Source organism: Antechinus flavipes, chromosome 5 (assembly GCF_016432865.1).
Source record: "Antechinus flavipes isolate AdamAnt ecotype Samford, QLD, Australia chromosome 5, AdamAnt_v2, whole genome shotgun sequence".
Taxonomy (NCBI): Eukaryota; Metazoa; Chordata; class Mammalia; order Dasyuromorphia; family Dasyuridae; genus Antechinus; species Antechinus flavipes.
This window is the reverse complement of record NC_067402.1, coordinates 226,921,517-226,940,462: the sequence shown is the minus strand read 5'-3', so window position 1 is coordinate 226,940,462 and position 18,946 is coordinate 226,921,517. Positions and strand designations below refer to the sequence as shown.

Sequence of the window (18,946 nt, the reverse complement as noted above, 5' to 3'; positions counted from 1 at the left end):
TGCTGCTCATTCAGTGGCTCCCAAAATTTGCTCCTGGTTTGCTGGGACTGTGCTGGTGTTGCCTGCTTCGGACTGCATTCCAGTCTCACCCAAGTGCAACAAACCTTTTTTGCTGACCTTCTAAGTTGTTTTTGCTGTCTGTGGTGTGAGAGGTTTCTATTTGGGGGAAATTTTAAAAGATATACATACATACATACATACATACATACATACATACATACAGTCCCATCAGATGACTGTGAACTGCTGGTGTTCACTGAAATGCTGACCTCATATGAAAAGTGAACTTGTTTGTCTTCCCACAAGTATCTTCTGGAGAGATCTTGGAAGTATGTCTCTGGGAAAATCAAAAACTCATGTGTCTCCTGGGGAATCTTTTTCATAATCTTAGAACATATATGTAGAAGGTTTTCTATTCATAGAATCCTCAGATATTGAAAGGACTCTGAGAGCACCTAGGCCAGTCTTGATAGATTTAGAGCTAGGAGATGCAGAGAGGTTAGGTACGCTGATTGTCCAAAGTCACACAGGTGACATAAATAAACATAATAGGAAAAGGTTGGATCCTTGGATTTCAAATGTAGCATTCTGTTGTGGTGTACCATTCTGTCCCTCTCCTTTCTTTGAAATGGGAAACACATCTACAGTATCCTGGACAAGTATGATTCAATTTGTGCTTCAAGATTTCCAAGAATGGATCAGTCACTTCCTTATGAAAAGGTTCACAGTAATTACACAGGAGACCTGGGTTCAAATTCTGTCTGCCACTTAGAACTTGAGAATTTCACCTCTCTGGCCATCAGTTTCTTCATCTGTAAAAATGAGCAGTTGGATTCATTAATCTCTCAGATGCCTCCCAGCTCTGCCTTTATTAATCTATAATTTAGTAAGATATAAAGTAGACAATTAAAATAAGCTATAAAGTAGATAATTAGAAATATGGAGCTAAAACTCAGGATGTATAGATATGGGAATCCCATTCATAGAGATGATAGAGGAGAGGACCCCAGGATAGAGCCAGAGGCTCTATGTTATGATAGTTGGGGCAGAATATGAATGATGAACTTGCAAAGAAGGTAGAAGGAATTGATCCAACAAATAGGAAAAGAACCTAGGGAAGAGAAAGTGTCCATAAGGGTCACATGTTGCGGAAAGAGAAAGAAGGATATGGCTTGAGAAAAGGCTATTGGATTTGGGATTTAAAAGATTTCTGGTGACCTTAAATAGAGAGAAGTTTAGATTGAATGGTGGAGATGATTGTAAGAGTCTGAAGTGAGTGAGAAAGACAACTCATCTAGATGGTATTGATGAGATTAGATTCAGGGAACCAAAATGAGATTAGAGTTTCTGGTGGTCAGAGAGTTAAATGATGAGAGGAACTAAATGGCTCCTCTAAATCCCCTTGGGATTTGCCACATGGGTACAGTTTTGGGGAACCCCCTTCTAATGGCACAGAGGTCCTTAGTAAAGGAATTTACCAACCAGAAAAGCTAAACTGATAAAAAGAAGTTTATTATAGGCATTGGCAAGTCAGCCTTTGCTATACATAAATAGAAGAGGAGTCCTAGCAGAGAAGAAAAGTTTCTAGTAGAAACAAAGAGATATAAAGTCTCGTTAGGGAAATAGGTGAGGATAAAGAAAGGGTAACACTGAAAGAGAATATTCCAACGGGCAGAATTTGCTATGCCAGAGATGGCACATTAGCTCCTTTGCAAAGAGAGGGTTTAAAATTGTCTTTTTTAAATAATGAAAGCCTTTGACTACAAGCTGAGGGCAGTTCTTGATAGACCTGGGTTCAGCTTGAGCTTTGAATAAGAATTGAATGAATTTCTTTAATTTAATAGGAAGCTTAATCGGTAGTGATTGTTATCAATGGGGGTAGTGGTGGTCTCTCAGGGTCTTTTACAGAGGCCAGGATTCAAGGAGAATCTGTCCTTCAAAGAGTTTTAGAGTTTTGGGGCTCCCTTCAGTATGTTCTAGGATTTGGCTATGAAAGGGAGAAGAGCTATAGGGTATAGCTTGAGGTTCAGTTAAGTGAAAGTTGTTATTTATTTGTTTGTTTATTTAAGGATGAAGGAGACCTTAACTTGTTTGTATGTAGCCAAGAAGGAACCAGGAAATAGGAGAAAAAGGTGACCCAGAGATTTGTTTGTTTGTTTGTTTGTTTTTGGTCCAGGGTTAAGGGAGAATACAAATTTCTTTGTTCAAGAAAATTGAAGAAGTGAAAAGAGAGGTGTAGATGAGAAGAAAGTTAATTTAAAATAGATGAGGAGTCACAGAATTCACTGTGGAAAAGGAAGGCAGAGCAGAATAGGCAGAAGGGGTAAGGTCAATCCTGAGGTTGACAGAGATGAGAGAATGGGGAATGACAGAATGAGAAGATTTTTGTTGAGGTAAGAGATGTCATATCAGTGGGATTAGAAGGAAAAAGATTACATTTGGATGGGGATATAGAACCATTTGACTGAGATTTCAATCCTGAACAGTCTGGTTTTGGCAAAGGGCAGCCTCTGATTTGTTTAGGCCTCGGACAGTAAATACCTAGTTTTCCAGGGGCTAAATTCTTTTGCTTCATCCTGATGAGATCCGAATCTGAGGTTGGAGGAGGGAAAGAAAAAAAGGCAGAGCAAGTCCACATGACAAGAATTCAGGAACCCAAGTTATTTGTGGCACAGAATAGGAAAGTTTAATTTTGAATATCACTAAGAAAGAGACTCTCTCTGTGGACAAAAGCCCTTAGTACAATCAGGAGATTTTGTAAACAGGTTTGTTGGTGGTACTCAGTTTTATGGGCAGATCCTAGAGGTTGGGCCAGTTGAAATATTGGAGAATTTTAGAATTGAATGGGTATCTGTAGACTGATCTTTACCTCTATAGAGAACTTAGACAGTAGTGAGTGTTATCAATGGGGGTGGCGCCTGTCTCTAAGGATAACAGAATGAAGCTGTTTGCCTCCTTTGGGCTCTTTTCCAGGGTCAGGGTTCAAGGAGGCTTTCTCTTTGAGAGAGAAAGTTTTCCTTGTCTCTCTTTGTCAGCCTCTCTATACCAAGATAGTGTAGAGATGTTGCATAATTGAAACTGTCCTTGGAGCCAAGTATATTGGATAGTTGTTTCCTAAATGAGATCTTTTCCCCCCCATATTTGGTATATTGTACAAGGAAAATCAGACCAAAAGGGAGAAAAAATACAAGAGAAAGAAAAAAACAAACAAAAGGTGAAAATACTATGATTTCATCCATATTTAGATTCCTTACTCTCTCTTGATTTGGATATTTTCCATCGTAAGTTAATTAAAATTACCTTGAATGTTCACATTGTTGAGAAGAGCCAAGTCCATCACAGTTGATCATCATATAAATTGTTGCTATATACAATGTTCTCTTGATTCTACTCATTTCACTCAGTATCAGTTTATGTAAGACTTTCCAAGCTTTTCTGATATCAACTTGCTCATCTTTTCCTACAGAACGATAATATTCCATTACATTCATATACTATAATTTATTCAGGCACCCAATGGGACATCCACTCAGTTTCCAGTTCCTTGCTATTACAAAAAGTGTTCCTATAAACATTTTGCACATGTGGGTCTTTTCCCCTCTTTAAGAATTTCTTTGGAGTCTCTCAGTAGTGATACTGTGGATCAAAGTCCTATAGAACTGTGCATAGTTTCAAATTACTCTCCAGAATGAAAGTATTATTTCACACCACCACCAACAATGCATTAGTTTTTCCCTGCATCCTCTCCAACATTTATCATTATCTTTTTCCTGTCATCTTAGCCAATTTAAGAGATGTGAAAGATCACTTAGAGTTGTCTTAATTTGCTTTTCTCTGATCAATAGTGATTTAGAGCATTTTTTCCCTATGACTACAGATAGCTTTAATTTCTTCATCTAAAAATTGTCTTTATATATTGGATTGCTTGCCACCTGGGGTGGGGGGAAGTAAGGGAAAATCTGAAACACAAGGCTATGCAAGGGTCAATGTTGAAAAATTATCCGTGCATATATTTTGAAAATAAAAAGCTTAGAAAAAATTAAAATTGTCTGTTCATATCCTTTGCCCATCCTAAATGAGATCTTGACAGCAAACAGTCTGGGATCGGGGACTCTGATGCTGTGCAGAATCTTGGAGATTAGAGGCTTGGTATTGGAAGCATTCATCCTGAGAAGGCCTGCTCCATCAGTGGGAACTCTCTCCAGTAAATGATCAACAAGCATTGATGAAGTACCACGATGTTCCAGATATTGTGAGAAGTGCTGAAGATACAAAGACCAATGTGAAGTATTTCCCCGTGAATGTAAGCGAGTAACAACCCTGTTGCATTTGGACAGAATTAATTTAGCACTTAAATTGACTTAAGTAAAACTTCCATAATTGGGCATACAGCTTGCACCTCTGTTGATAACTTGGTGAACAATCCTTTATGCTCTTTACCAGTTTATTGGGAATGGGGTATGGGTAGAGACGAGAGGGTTTTTGTGTGTGTGTGTGTGTGTAGTGTGTCTTTACCTACCTCTCTTGGAATCATGTTTACTATGGTTATACTTGATATCCACCCCTCTCTCAGAGAAGGGCCAGTATATAATACAATATAATAAATCCATCATATCAACTGCTCATTCAACAGTTCAATATCTGCCAGGCCCCTTGCATCTGCTGATTTTATTAATTACTTAATGCCTCCTAAATTAAGGGAATTCTTTTTGCTTCTTTTTCTTTGGGTTCATACTTGTGGGCTTGATTTTGGGGATTGAAGAAGTAAGAAATTCAGGGTTTTTTTTTTTTTTTTTTAGAAAATACAGTTCATTATTTCTACTTCTAACAGTTCATACTGCAAAGTAGAATAGGGACCCTTCCCCTTAAACCTGAGTATCTCTCAGGGATGTATAGTAGGCCCTTACCTTGCTTTCTATAGTTTTGAAATGATTTCCACCAACACTACTGTGTTGGTTTTGTAAATCTGGCTCCAAGCCACATCTCTCCTCTGAGCTACAGCTCTATATTTTCAACTTCCTCCCCTATCTGAGACTCAACATGTTCAAAACTGAAGTTAAAGTATCTGCCAGCTTCTCATTTCTGCTGAATAAATAAATACCATAAATTATAAACACCATCATTTTCCCAAACATTGACATGATCTCAGAATTATCTTTTACTTTTTTTCCTTTCTTATTTTATTTGCCATATGAATTCTACTTTTGCAATATCTCTCACATCTTCCTTCTATTTTCCACTCCCATTGCAGTCAATTTAATTTAGGCCTTTGCTTTTTTGTGTTTTGGAGTATTTATAATGATCACATAAATAGTCACCTGAGACTGAATATGAAGAAGAAAACACTCAGAAACCTGATAACTATATTAACATTTGAAAAGCTGTCATATGGACAGAATTAGTAAAGAAGCAAATCGGGGTCAGTTATCAGGAGAAACTTTTTTAGTACTGAAAATTTCTTAGAGGGGCAGGTAGGTACCCTGGAGTCAGGAGGACCTGAGTTCAAATCCAACCCCAGACATTTACTTACTAGCTATGTGACTCTGGGCAAGTAACTTAACCACAGTTGCCTCATACACACAAAAAAAGAACTTTCTAGAAGCAGAATGGAAAACTTTAGGAAGTAGAAGGCTACCCTGTGTTGGCAATCTGTAAACTTTAAGACTTTTCTTTACTAGCTGTGTAATCTCATTGAACTTTGGTTTCTTCATTTTTAAAATGGGGATAATAATCCCTGACATCTCAGAGCTCATAAGGTCCTAATGAAAGAATGGGTTAGATGGAGATCATTATATACTTCAACAACAATACTATATGATGATCAATTCTGATGGACGTGGCTCTCTTCAAAAATGAGATGAACCAAATCAGTTCCAATAGAGCAGTAATGAACTGAACCAGCTACACCCAGGGAAAGAACTCTGGGAGATGACTATGAACCATTACATAGAATTCCTAATCCCTCTATTTTTATCCCTTCATTTTTTTTTTTTTTGATTTCCTTCACAGGTTAATTGTACATTATTTCAAAGTCCAATTCTTTTTGTACAGCAAAATAACTGTATGGACATGTATATATATATTGTATTTAACATATACTTTAACATATTTAACATATATTGGTCAACCTGCCATCTGGGGGAAGAGGTGGGAGGAAGGAAGGGAAAAATTGGAACAAAAGATTTTGCAATTGTCAATGCATATTGCCCATGCATATATCTTGTAAATAAAAAGTTATAATATACAAATAAAAATAAAAGAAAGACTGGGTTAGAATATATCTTAAAATTGGAAATTCTTGAATTCATTTGATAAGGTCTCTTGTTATACTTGTAGACAAGATAGAGAGATATAGGTTAAATGACAATGTAGTTGCATAGATTTTGGGACAGGTTGAATGGAGTCAAAAGTACACAGATGGGTCAGGGAGATATTTAGTGGACATTTTTCTATGTGACTTAAATAAAGGCATGAATTTGCTTATTAAATATATATATCCTATCAAGCTCTCAAGGTGTAAAATGTTGGATGACAAAATTGAATCTAGCAAAGTAAAATTTAGTTGGAATGATTGTAAAAATCCTTTGTTCTTGTTTTAAAAAATCATCTTCACAAATATTGTGAAGGATATGAAGAATATGCAGATATGCAGAAGGATGTGAAGGATAGATGGACAGCTGTTTGTGTGAAAAAGATACAATGGACTATAGACTCATTATAAGTCATTATAAGACCATAGACTCATTTGGTCAAAAAAGCTTATATTTCTGGTTTATGTTCCAAGGGGCAAACAAAAGCAATTAATCGTTCCGCTGTGTGTTTAGTTCAGGGTGCCACATTTTAGGGAAGACACTGACATGGAAAGGACTCAGAATAGTTTGAACAGGATGATCAGGGGTCTAGGTCATGTGATTTTGAAGATCAGTTGAGGGAACTGGGGAATATTTAATCTGGAGAAGAAAATATTTAGAGTAGGACATGATAGAGGTTGATATTTTAAGGGTTGATATATAAAGAGCTATTGAATTTTGTCTGTTTAGCTCCAGAGATAAAAACAATGGGTAAAAGTTGCCAAATGGCAGATTTAGGCTTGATAGAAGTAAAAACAAGCTTAGAACTATTTTAAAGGGAAATAAATTTGTCTCAGGAGGTAATAAATTCTTCCTCACTCTGCAGAAGTTCTTTTAAGTAGGAACTAGATGACTACTTGATAGGGATTTTTTTAGTTCATTGTGATTTTTTAATTTTTAAAGAAGTTTTTGTTTTCTGTTTTTTACACTTAGCATTTTTCCCAGTTTTACTTCCTCTACCTTCTAGTGAGCCATCCCATGTAACAATGGTTTTGTTTGTTTGTTTGTTTTTTTAAAAAGAACGAATAATAGCAAAAAAATCTACACAGTCAATTGATACTTGGAAAAAAATCTGAAAACATGAGCAATGTGTAACATAGTTTTACAAAAGAGTGACTATGGGTATCCTTTTATTTTGCTTCTTTTAAAAAATGCTTAATTTTTTATCATTTTGTTACATTCACTTTTGATTGTGTGTATTTTTCCAAGTGAATTATATCATCTATAAAAAGGACTAGTTTGATTATTGCCTATTTTGATTCCTTCAATTTCTTTTTTTTCCTCTTATTGCTACTGCTAGGATTTTTAATACAATATTGAATAATATTGGTGTTAATGGTTTTAGGTAGATGTTTCTAATAAAAATGAGTGTTATATTTTGTCAGTTTTTTTTCCTGCATCTATTGATATAACTTTTGTTTCTTTTGTTTTCAACATAATCAATTATGTTAATAGTTTTCTATATGTTAAATCATCCTTGTATTTCTGGTATAAATCCCACTTGGTCACAATGTATAATCTTTGTGATATATTGTTGTAGTCTTCTTAGCTAATATTTTTGCATCCATATTTATTAATTGGTCTATCATTTTTTTTCTCTGTTTTTGCTCCTCCTGGTTAGATATCAGCACCATATTTGTTTCATAAAAGGATTTTAGTAAAATGCCTTCTTTGCCTATTATTTCAAATAATTTATTTAATATTGGAATTAGTTGACCTTTAAATGTTTGGTAGACTTTACTTATAAAATGATTGGTCCTGATGGTTTTTTCTTAGAAAGCTCATTCAATTTTTTTCCCTAAAATAAGCTTATATTCTATTTTCTCTTTTGTTAATTTAGACAGTTTATATGTTTGTAAATATCCTATTTTATTTAAATTGTTAAATTTAAATATATTTCTGCAAAATAATTCCTAATAATTACTTTGATTTTTTTCTTCATTAATGCCATATTCACCCTTTTCATCTTTGATACTAGTAATCTGGTTTTATTTTTCTTTTTGAGTCATATTAATAGTTTATCTATTTTTTCTTTTATAAAACCAACTTTTAGTTTTATTGGTTAATTCAATGGTTTTCTTACATTCAATTTTATTAATCTTCCCACTGGATTTTTGGTTTTTTTTTTTGTTTTTTTGAGAGACAACTGGGGTTGAATGACTTGTCCAGGGTCACACAACTAGTCTGTATCTCAAAGACAATTTTTTTAAATGTGGGGGGGAGGAGGAAGAAGGACCCATTTGTACAAAAATATTTATAATAGCTCTTTTTGTGGTAGCTAAGAATTGGAATTTGAAGGGATGCCTATCCATTGGAATGGCTAAACAAGCTGTGGTATAGAATTGTGATGAAATATTATTGTTCTACAAGAAATGACAAGCAAGATGATTTCAGAAAAACCTGGAAAGACTTAAATGATCTGATGAAAAGGAAAATGAGCACAACCAGGCATACACTGTACACAGTAACAGCATATTTTACAATGAACAATAGTGAATGAACTTAACTTTTCTCAGCAATACAATGTTCTAAGAGAATCTCTTAGAATTAATGATGAAACATACTATCTACCTCCAGAGAAAGAATTTAGATTGTTTGAATATAGTCTGAAGCATGCTATTTTTTACTTTCTTTCTTTCATTCTTGTTAGAATCCTTACAAATCTTTAACTCACTGGAATTGATAGAAACAATGCTTAAGTTTACACCTTTGAGAGTTCACACATTGGCTCACATATTGGAGTTCGCAAGTCCGGGAGATTCAAGAGTTACACCTCCCACAATCCCACTCTCAGAGGAGGAGTCAACCTTTGGGTTCACACCTTTAAGAGATCATATATAAGGAGGCTCTTGGAGCCTCAGTGAAGAGTCAGTGGAGGAAATTGACAGCCAGAATTCAGTCAGGAGAAGATTCAGAACCAAGATTCAGAGAGAGCTGGAGGCTGACCTGGCAGAGGCAAAAGAAAAGCTGCAAGAGCTCTTGGAACCAAGCAAAGAGGCCTCTAAGAAAGCTAACCAGGCTATTTTGGAAAAGGCAATAAAGGATTTAAACTTTTAACAGCTGGCTGCATTTGAGGTGATTATTACTCTGAACTGCAACTAAGGCTGCCTCCAGAAGCTCCCCAAGAAATCTGCTCCCAGAGAACCATCATATTCTAGAAAAGAAGAGAACACCACACATTCTTTTTCTTTTTTTTGAATATTCTTATACAAAATAACTAATATGGAAATGTTTTACATGATTGCATATATATAAGCTATACTTGATTACTTGCTGGTTCAGAGAGTGGGGAGGAGAGGGAGAGAAGAACAGACACAATTTTGAACTCAAAACTTTAAAATTATTTTTACATTTAATTGGGGGGAAATAAAATATTAAAAAAATTTTTTTAATTATCTAGTTCTGAGAGGGTCAAAGTTGAAGTCCCCTACTGTTATAGTTTTGTTTTCTATTACCTGTACTTCATTTATCTTTTCCTTTAAAAATTTGGATGTTTTAGCATTTGGTACATATAGTTTTTGTGTTGATATTATTGATATTACTTATTTATGGAACCTTTTATTATAATGTAGTTTTCTTGTTTATTTTTTTTTAATTAAATCTATTTTAGTTTTAACTTTGTCAGAGATCAAGATTGCTATACCCTCCTCCCCTTTTGTGTGTTTATGTATCAGTTGAAGCACAATAAATTCTATTCCATGGCTTTATTATTTATTCTCTCTCTCTCTCTCTCTCTCTCTCTCTCTCTCTCTCTCTCTCTCTCTCTATATATATATATATATATATAATATATATATATATATATATATATATATATATATATATATGTCTTTTTTTCCCCTGAGGCAATTGGGGTTAAGTGACTTGCCCAGAGTCACACAGTAAGTGTTAAGTGCCTTAAGCAAGATTTGAACGGGCTTCTTCCTGATTTCAGGGCTGGTGCTCTTTCTACTACACCAACTAGCTGCCCCTTTAAAGTCCTTTTTAAACTCTTTCAAGAGCTCCTTTTGGGTTCATGACAATTTTTATTTGAAGGTAGAAGTAGCTGTTTTAACTTCACTATCTTCTGAATGTGAAGCCAAATTTTTTCTATCATCACAGTAGTTACTATAGTTGAATTCTTTCTCTCTTGTTTACTCATTTTTAAAAGCAGCTTGTTTATTGGCTGTTAACTTTGTGTTAGAGATACAGGAGAATAATGTCTCAAGCTTCAGGGTTTTTTAATATTTTCTGAGTTCTGTCTGGGAGCCTGGTCCTTGTACCCACCCCTGAGCCACAACAAGAGCCCTCAGCAATGCTGTCACTGTGAACACTCTCGTTCTCAGCAGTCTCTTCTATCACATGATGGCTAGCTCCAGTTCACTCCTCTATTCTGGAGCCAAAACTGGATTCTCTGCTCTCCTGGGAGTACCTGCAGCCAGCGTGGTCCAGTCCTTCTGCACTGGCCAGCATGTGCTCACTTCTTATTTACCACCCCAGCCCAGGGACCACATCTGCTCAGCACTCCTGATAAGCTGTCTGACCCCCAAATAATCTGAAGCTCATGGAGGGGAGGCTTCCTCTGACACAGCTGCTGCCAAAGGATTATTTGTTGTTTTAGTGTTGTCTACTCGGAGGTATCTGTACTTCAGTCAGGTCAGGGTATCACCCTAGGAGGTCAGGTCTTTTCTAAGGTCCTGCCAATTTGTCTTAGGCAGATAGTTAACTTACTTTGACTTTTAATAATTTTTCAGCTCAAAGTTCACATTGAAGCATTATTTTAAATTGTGGGGAATTTGGGAGAACTTTATTCTGCCATCTACTCTCATTCTATATATTGTTTCTGTGCCTGTGCTTCCTTCAATCTGCATCAATTCATGTAGATCTTTCCATGCTTCTATGTATTCATCCCATTCATCATTTTTTAATAGCTTACTAATATTCCATTATATTCATGTACCACGATTTATTTAGCTGTTCCCCAATCAATGAGCATCTACTTTGTCTTCCTAAATTTTCCTGAAACTGTTCACTATATAATTAAAAAAAAATTTTCCCCCATTATTCAATTTTATTTTATTTTCAGTTCTAAATTTTCTCCCTCCCCCTCTTTTTTCTCCACTCATTGCAAAGGGCTTCTACTATTAATAATGACTTTTAAATTATTTAAAAACCTTCATCCCTTAAACATATGCTATACCAATTTAACTTTTAAAAGTTTTGAATAAAAATATATTAATCCATTTGTATATATTGATTGTTTTGAGGATAAGTTGAAAAAGTAAATAAAAATCTCAGTGTAATTTCCATCACAAAATGTGACAGTGGCAGGTAGTTGACCCATAATAGGAAATGAGTAAGAACAGAATCCTCTTAGGATATAACTGTCTAGCTTGCTAGGACTGACTGGGGTTCTGCTTTCCTTCCAAGATACTTTCCTTTCCTCTGACTTCCATTTCTAGATCAGAAGCTAGAAAAAGGATTTAGTCCTAAGGATCCATGACAAATCCTCTGTATCTTTGCAAGCCCGGTGTTTTAACACAAAAGGAACAGAACAGAAAAGACTGGACTCCATTTTAAAAATTCTCTACCTGTTAAAAGAGTTTTTGGGTTACTGATAGAATAAAATTAACAATATCATTATTAGTTTGTGCTCCCAAGTGATTTCTAATCATCAAGTTGGAAGTAAGCAACTTTGTGCTAGTATATCATGTGAGCTTACACAGTCAATATATGTGCACTGCAACCTCTGATTGGGAGTAAAGACCTACTAGACAAGGAGAAGAAAATGTTTTATTTAAAAATTTTCTTTGGCCTCATTTCTAAAATATATAGAGAATTTGTTTCAAATTTATAAGAATTCAAGCCATTCTCTAATTGATAAATGGTCAAAGAATATAAACAGACAATTTTCAGATGAAGAAATTGAAACCATTTCTAGTCTTATGAAAAGGTGCTCTAAATCACTGTTGGCCAGAGAAATGCAAATTAAGACAACCCTGAGGTACCACTACACACCTCTCAGATTGACTAAGATGACAGGAAAAGATACTGATGAATGTTGCAGGAGATATGGGGAAACTGGGACCTTAATACATTGTTGATGAAATTGTGAACTGATCCAACCATTCTGTAGAACAATTTGGAACTATGCCATCTAACTGTGCATACCCTTTGATCCAGCAGTGTTTTTTACTGTCCCAAAGACATCATAAAAAAGGGAAAAGGACCCACATGTGCAAAAATATTTGTGGCAGCCCTTTTTGTAGTGGCAAGAAACTGGAAATTGTTGTGGATGCCCTTGAGTTGGAGAATGGCCAACTAAATTATGGTATATGAATGTTATGGAATATTATTGTTCTATAAGAAATGATCAGCAGGATGATTTCAGAAAGACCTAGAGAGGTTTACGTGAATTGATGCTGAGTGAAATGAGTAGAACCAGGAAATCATTATACGCAGCAACAAGAAGATTATATGATGATCAATTCTAATAGAGTGGCTCTTTTCCACAGTGATTGGATTAGGCCGGTTCCAATGATCTTGTGATGAAGAGAACCATCTGTACCCAGAGTATGTAGGTCTGTGGGAACTGAGTATGGATCACAACATAGTATTTTCATTCTTTTTGTTGTTTGTATTTTGTTTTCATTTTTATTTTTTAAAATCTGATTTGTATTGTGTATTTGCTTGTGCAGCAAGATAGTTATGGAAATATGTATAGAATTGCACACATTTAACATATATTGGATTACTTGCTGTCATGTTTAAAATATATTGGATTACTTGCTGTCTAGGGGAGGGGGTGGAGGAAGGGAGGGAAAAAATTGGAACACAAGGTTTTTCAAGAATGAATGTTGAAAATTATCTATGCATTTGTTTTGAAAATAAAAAGCTTTAAAAAGAATTTCTTAATTTTTTAAATGTGTGTGACATAGATCCTTTTGACTGTTTGATGAAACCCCTAGACTTTTTTTCTGAACAATGTTTTAAATATACAGAATTAAATACATAAGATCACAAAGGAAGCCATTTATATTAAAATAGTTATCACTGTATTAAAACCAAAAACAAATTCATGAACCTCCAAGTTAAGAATTTCTGATCTGAAGGAATCAAGCTCAAGAAAATACTACTGGAAAAAATAAAAAAATCCTCACAAAGGGTCAAAAATAGGAGGGATTTAAAGCTTTATAAAAAGAAGACAAATATCCCCTCACCTGCATGAATTTACAACCAGGAGGAGTTACAAGCAGGAGGAGTTCTGTTCAAACTTAAATTCTACTTTATCTCAACTGTCCATGGTGGATCCTTGGGGAACTTGTATTTCTTCACATTCTTCTCCCCCTATTTAAGCTGCCTCTCCCAAAGAACACTAGTCTCTTCCTGTTCTTCCATCATTGATTCTTTCATTATTGGAGATAAATAGGTGGCTGCTCCTGCTCTGGCTTTCATAGTATCTACCCCACTATTTTTCTCTGTCCCCTCAGCTTGCTCAGGTCAGAAATTTGGAGGCCTTGCCAAAAACCCAGAGTCCACTTCAAACCTTGAGAATAGAAATATGAGCAAAACCCTTTAACCCCCGAATTCTCAGGCAAGTCCAGTCCATTCTTCTAAACCACTTTCCAGAAAGGCCATAGTAATAGCAAGATAATTGATCCTTCAGTATCACTGGCCATTTCAAAATAATGCATTGTTTCTATTTCTAGATTGTGGAAGAGTACCATTGGTGAATGTAATGTCAGGATCTCGAGTTGTAGGTGGTCACAAGGCTGAGCTTGGAGGGTGGCCATGGATAGTAAGCCTGCAGGTTAAGATGTTTCCTAGAGCTCTACATGTATGTGGGGGATCCTTAATAAGTGAAAACTGGGTCCTCACAGCTGCACACTGCCTTAAAGATATCAGGTATGTATAAAATACTGCATATTTTGATAAATTAAGAGTCTAGAATAATGTAGGACATTCCATCCAGTCCTCTATCATTTTCTTTTAAGACACATTCATTATATAACTCATAAGGCCGGCAGGTTTTATTATAATTTGAAGTGAATGTGTGGCTTTTATATTAATTTCAAACGTTGCCTTCAGAAAAATCCTTGTAAAAACCATCATTTAAACTTTTTTATCTTATACTTGGCACTTGTGTCTAATCTTTTATCTTTAAGAAAAAAAGCTATCTGGAGCCAAGATAGTGAAACTTTTTCTATCAAGAGTAGTTAACAGGGAAAAAAAGATCAAATTGGGGTCACAGACAAGTCAACTTCATTCAGGTAGGGTATACAGGCTTGAGGCTTTTTTTTTGAAGGAATGGAAAAAATATGAAAAGTAAAACTCATCTAATAAGAAAAATAATAATATTTTTCAATAAATACATTTAAAAATATTTCAGGGAAGGGAAGAAATAATGGTGAAGGAAAAAATGGTCATATGAAGGGGCAGAAACTAGAGGTAGGCTTTGAAGTTTGTGTAGGTAACAAATTATAATCTCTCTTGACTTTCCAAGGTAAACTTTGTGTATATTAAGTTTGTTAATGTTTGTTCTTCACATAACTAATTCATTGCTTAATGGTTTTCATGGAAGCTCTCTATTTTTAACTTCAAGTGATTTAAGGGACTTGAGGAAGATTTTCTCCTCTTTTTGTCCAAAATATTTCTCTTGTTTTGGGTAGCATTGTCCTCTTACTACAGGGCTCTTAAAATAGCAAATAAGCCAGGAAAGGTAAACTAATACATTAATGTGAAATTATCAGCTCTCTTACCTCCCTGACAAAAGCCAGAATAGCAGGAAAGTATTGATCACTAGCAAGGAAAGGAGGAAAAAGGGAGATGGAAGCATTGAAAATTATTTGTATCTAATTCACAATTTTGCCTAGGAGTAATCTTACTGAAGAGTTTCTGCCCTTACCTGGATTTCATCTGACCCTGCTCCTCCAGTCATTGAGAGTTAAAACCTTAGTCATTTTAAATTTTTTCCTCTCTTTCTCTTTTACCTTCAATGCTAACTCATTGATTCTATCCCAGAAACCTGAGATTCTGTCTCTGAAATCAGCTCCCTGTTTTCCACTTCCTTTATTACCATACTATTCTAATAGTCTCCTTCATTTTCTCTTCTTTTCAAACCATTCTTTATACTTAATCTTCTAATTTTGCAGAGAGAGGCAGAAGGGGTTTGAAGCAATTAGTATTAAGTAACTTACCTAGGATCACCCAGCTAGTAAATGTTAAGTATCTGAGACCAGGTTTAAACTCAGGTCCTTCCTACCTGTCCCTTATGCTTCATATTCTTAATCTGATTCTACCACTCCTCTCCTTGTAGAACTCCTTTTAGCAGAGCAAAGATTTCCAGATTGGCACCAACTTAAGTTTCTAGCATTGTTTATTCTTATTCCTTTTTATCCCTCTAAATTCAAATTCAAATTCAACTGTTCCTAAACTTTATCTTAACCTGCCCTCTCTTTGTACACGCACTCACTCAATTCATTTTCCCATGACTAGAATGGATTCTTCTACATTATCACCCATCAAAACCTTTCCCACAGTTCTGATCCTTCCCATATGTTCCCAAAACCTCTCTCCTGTGAACATCTCATGTTTTAACTTTTGTTTGTATCTTATCCCCTATGAGATAATACATTACTTAAGTTAGAGACTATTTCTTATTTTGTTTTTTGTCCCAAATGTCTCACATATCACCAGGAACATCATAAATGTTTAGCAAGTATTTATGGAATTGAAATGAATTTTGATATGGTTTATTTTTTTCCCCTTTGTATCTTTAGCTTATCATAAAGAAAGATTTTAAAATTAAAAGTTGTCTTGTATCATCATGTGACATTAGAAACCAAAAAAATTATTTTTATATATAATTATAGTATATAATATATTTATATATTTACTCAAATGAATGTATTTACTCAAATATAATTACTCAAATAAACAGTATTATAATAAAGGAATTTGCTTTATTCCAGAGAGCCACAATTTTGGAGAGCTGTGGTTGGAGTTCATAATCTTTTTCAGAGACATCGGAACACTAAGAAAATAAAAATTAAAGAAATTATTATCCATCCACAATTCATCCCAGATACATATGAAAATGATATTGCACTTTTTCATTTAAAGAGAGCTGTGAGTTATAATGATTATGTTCAGCCTATCTGCCTACCATTTTTTAAAGAGGTATTTAACTTGAATACTGACACAAGGTGCTTTGTAAGTGGTTGGGGCAAAACAACAGAAGAAGGTAAATATTGGCTCAATTTTATTGATAAATAGTACACCTTAATTCCAAATTACCATTTAGTTCTAAAAATTTGGCACCACCTTCTGATTGATTCTTTTTCTAATATGTTGAAAAATGGCTATTATATAAAAGCTTTCAAGTTGACAGGGGTGGAGGATGGACTCTTATGCCCTCCTTGGCTGGGGCCCAGCCTACTCTTTTTCCCCTTGTCCTTGTCTGTGGGACTTCAAGACCCCATTCTCTGCCCTGATCTATGGGTCACTTGAGGCCTTTGCTTGTGGAATGCACAACCCATGAAAATGCCAGAAATCAGACAGCTGTTCTGGCTCTCACAGAGATCATGAAAAGCAAGGAAAAAAAAGACAAAAAGACACCAGTGTTCTTCCAAAGTGAAGTAATAAAAAGAATAGAGTCCTTTATTATCATTAACTGTATCCTTAAATGCTAACCACAGTGTTGCTAAGGAAACACAAAACGAACACAAAAAGTAGATAAATCAGTCAGTATATGAAGGGACTATGTGAAAGTTGGGTTCAAGGAGAAACTTTAACATTCTCAGACAAATTGTTTCTTCTATCTGGACAGGTGGCTTATCATTCCTGCAGATCCATTCTCATAACATCTTTTGCTCCCGAAGCTTCCCAGCCTCTGCTGATCAATGAGCAGGCTGAAGTGAGGGTTTGTGCCAGATCAGAATGACATGCAAACTGAATGCAGATTGAGCAGGCCAAAATGCTTGGGAAAAGTACAGTTTGGAAATATAGCAAGCTATGCATAGGCTAGGCAGATGTGATTACCTGGGAGGTCACAAATTCCCACTTTTAATTTTTTTATTGCAAACATATTTGGTGATTAATAACCATGGTTTGCTTACGCAAGCTCACTATTACTTGTCAAAGACAGGGCATCAGGCAGCAAAATGTATGAATAGGATGGCAGTAACAGGATCAAGGAGTGAGGCACAGATTGCAAAGATGACAAGGCTGGCTGGAATAATTTATGAATTTTATCAGCAATGCCCTTGGGGCTAGATTGATCTAAAGAAGCCCAATTCATATTCTAAATGATTTTTTTTTCAAAGGTTGCCATATTAACACCTATTTTAGAAAGCTGGAACACATCAAAACAAATGAGCTCTTAATTGATTTCAAGAATAGTTAGATGCATTAACTTTTATAGCAGTAACACACAAAGGATGAAATCTATAATTATATCTCAATGTAAGCCGTCGTTCTAAGTAATCTACATGATCTCCTAAAACTAACACAGTATCTCTTATTTCAATAATAAGTCATAAGTTCTGCTTAATAGATTCTTGTTTTTGCAAAGCAAGAGTAATATGTTGCAAAGAGATTACAAATTGAGCTGTCTGTTCATTTTCATGAACAACTTGTACAGAAATGGCTATGGAGGTTGCAAAGGCAATAAGAGATGCTAGAAGCATAACACCTGAAACAATACATGAAATACATTGCTTTTTTCTATTGTGCTGAAGATAATACAGTGTTTCTTGGGCAGAGGAATCATACCATTGAGGATCAACTACAGGCAATATTGCAAATGGAGTATGTGTTACAATATAGATATGAATTTGCTTTTCAGGCCACAAAGTTTGAACTTTAATATACATTCCTTAAAAATAAACATTGCAAAAGTATATAATCCATACAAGTTACATTCCATAATCCTTGTCCATTAACATTGGGATCATAGTGAAATTGTGAAGGACCAAGTAAAAAGGCATAATCAGGTGTGGTATACACTACAAGAGGCAATGATTTTACAACAGGAGGTATAGCATTGTACTTAAAAAGTGAGAGATATGAAACATTAATAGCTGGTGCTAGGGTAGACAATAACATCCATGAAGAAGGGTGCTTAATTCCTGAAGGACTATGAGGACTAACAAAAGTGAGAAGAAGGTCCTCAGGGTCTGATTGCCAAAAGGTTATTTGAGGGACACTTATGGGACTATGAATACCAAAGTACAGCGGGCTCCAAGTAGAGGTGACAAACAACTTATTGGTACTGCAGTGTGCTAAAGAAGGGAAGTTTAAAATAGGGAATCTAGGACGAATAACAACAGATTCATTGTTACAAAAAGAAGGTTGGGACCAAGAACAGGTATGTTAGGTTGATTAGCATGTTGAGCTGCAGGAAGAATAACATCTAGGGAAAAGAATTTATTATTTACATGTATATTTCCAGATGATAACAATGATACCTTTTCTATCTGGATTCCGGGACCCACCCCCTAGTGGAAACGAATAGGGGGTGGGCTAACACCAGTATAATTAAAATGTAACATGACATTCTTATGAGACAACTGTTTTACAGGGGGAGATATTAATATGTCCATAGCTCGGGTGGCTTC

The 18,946-nt window shown here is 35.2% G+C and overlaps 1 protein-coding gene across 1 annotated transcript in view; it reads left to right on the top strand.

The window, feature by feature from the left end:
- LOC127539468 (transmembrane protease serine 12-like) overlaps positions 1 to 18,946 on the top strand; it is a 43,037-nt gene that overhangs the window by 2,847 nt on the left and 21,244 nt on the right. Inside the window, exons 2-3 of the mRNA XM_051963699.1 lie at positions 14,039 to 14,234; positions 16,301 to 16,572. Coding sequence (XP_051819659.1) covers positions 14,039 to 14,234; positions 16,301 to 16,572 — 468 coding nt within the window. The remainder of the gene's footprint in view (positions 1 to 14,038; positions 14,235 to 16,300; positions 16,573 to 18,946) is intronic.